General features: G+C 42.0%; 1 protein-coding gene across 1 annotated transcript in view; it reads left to right on the top strand.

Annotated features, from left to right (window-relative positions):
- Nucleotides 1-419: 419 nt before the first annotated feature.
- The window catches only part of LOC127741561 (uncharacterized), a 2,574-nt gene continuing 2,033 nt past the window's right edge, over nt 420-960 (top strand). Inside the window, exon 1 of the mRNA XM_052254287.1 lies at nt 420-902. Within this exon, the coding sequence (XP_052110247.1) occupies nt 420-902 (483 nt within the window). The remainder of the gene's footprint in view (nt 903-960) is intronic.

Raw genomic sequence — 960 nt, 5'->3', positions numbered from 1 at the left:
AAGGAGCTGCCATCCAGAAGCTAGAAAATCAAATTGTGTATTTGTCTAAGCAAACCCCTGGGCCAAGCGTTTCTCATGCTGCCAAGGCTATTGCAAGGGAAGAATGTAAAGCCATAACCCTCAGAAGTGGAACAAAGCTAAAAGAGATCTCAAAGGAAACCACAGAGGATGAAGCAAAGGAAAATGTGAGAGACAAAGAACAGGGACAATCTTCTACACCGTCTGCAACAAAAGAGAAGGAAAAAGAGGTCCTGAAGCCTTATACACCCAAAGTACCATATCCTCAGCGTTTGATGAAAAGTGAAAAGGATGGCCAATTCTCCAGATTCTTGGAGATTTTCAAGAAGCTTCAAATCAACATTCCTTTTGCTGAGGCAATAGAGCAAATGCCACTCTATGCAAAATTCTTAAAGGAATTAATGACCAAGAAGAGAAGCTGGAGAAATGATGAAACTGTGTTGTTGACTGAAGAATGCAGTGCCATCATTCAACACAAATTGCCTCAGAAATTGAAAGATCCAGGCAGTTTCCAAATCCCTTGCATCATAAGAGAAGTCATGGTGGAGAAGGCCTTGTGTGACTTAGGGGCCAGTATCAATTTGATGTCTCTAACAATGATGAGAAGAATGAAGATTGAGGGAGCCAAACCAACAAGAATGGCCCTCCAATTGGCAGATCGAACTTTTAAATTCCCTCATGGGATAGTTGAGGATTTGTTGGTGAAAGTGGGAGATTTTATATTTCCTGCCGATTTTGTGGTGTTAGATCTGGAGGAAGAAGCCAAAGCTTCGATAATCCTGGGAAGACCCTTCCTGGCTACTGCTGGAGCCATCATAGATGTCCAAAAGGGAGAACTCACTCTTAGACTACATGATGAGAAATTGGTGTTTAATGTATTCAAGGCAATGAGCTATCCATCAGAATCACTAAAGGAATGCATGAGGGTGGATGTAGTGGACA

Source organism: Arachis duranensis, chromosome 9 (assembly GCF_000817695.3).
Source record: "Arachis duranensis cultivar V14167 chromosome 9, aradu.V14167.gnm2.J7QH, whole genome shotgun sequence".
Lineage (NCBI taxonomy): Eukaryota > Viridiplantae > Streptophyta > Magnoliopsida > Fabales > Fabaceae > Arachis > Arachis duranensis.
This window is presented reverse-complemented; position numbering and strand designations above follow the sequence as displayed.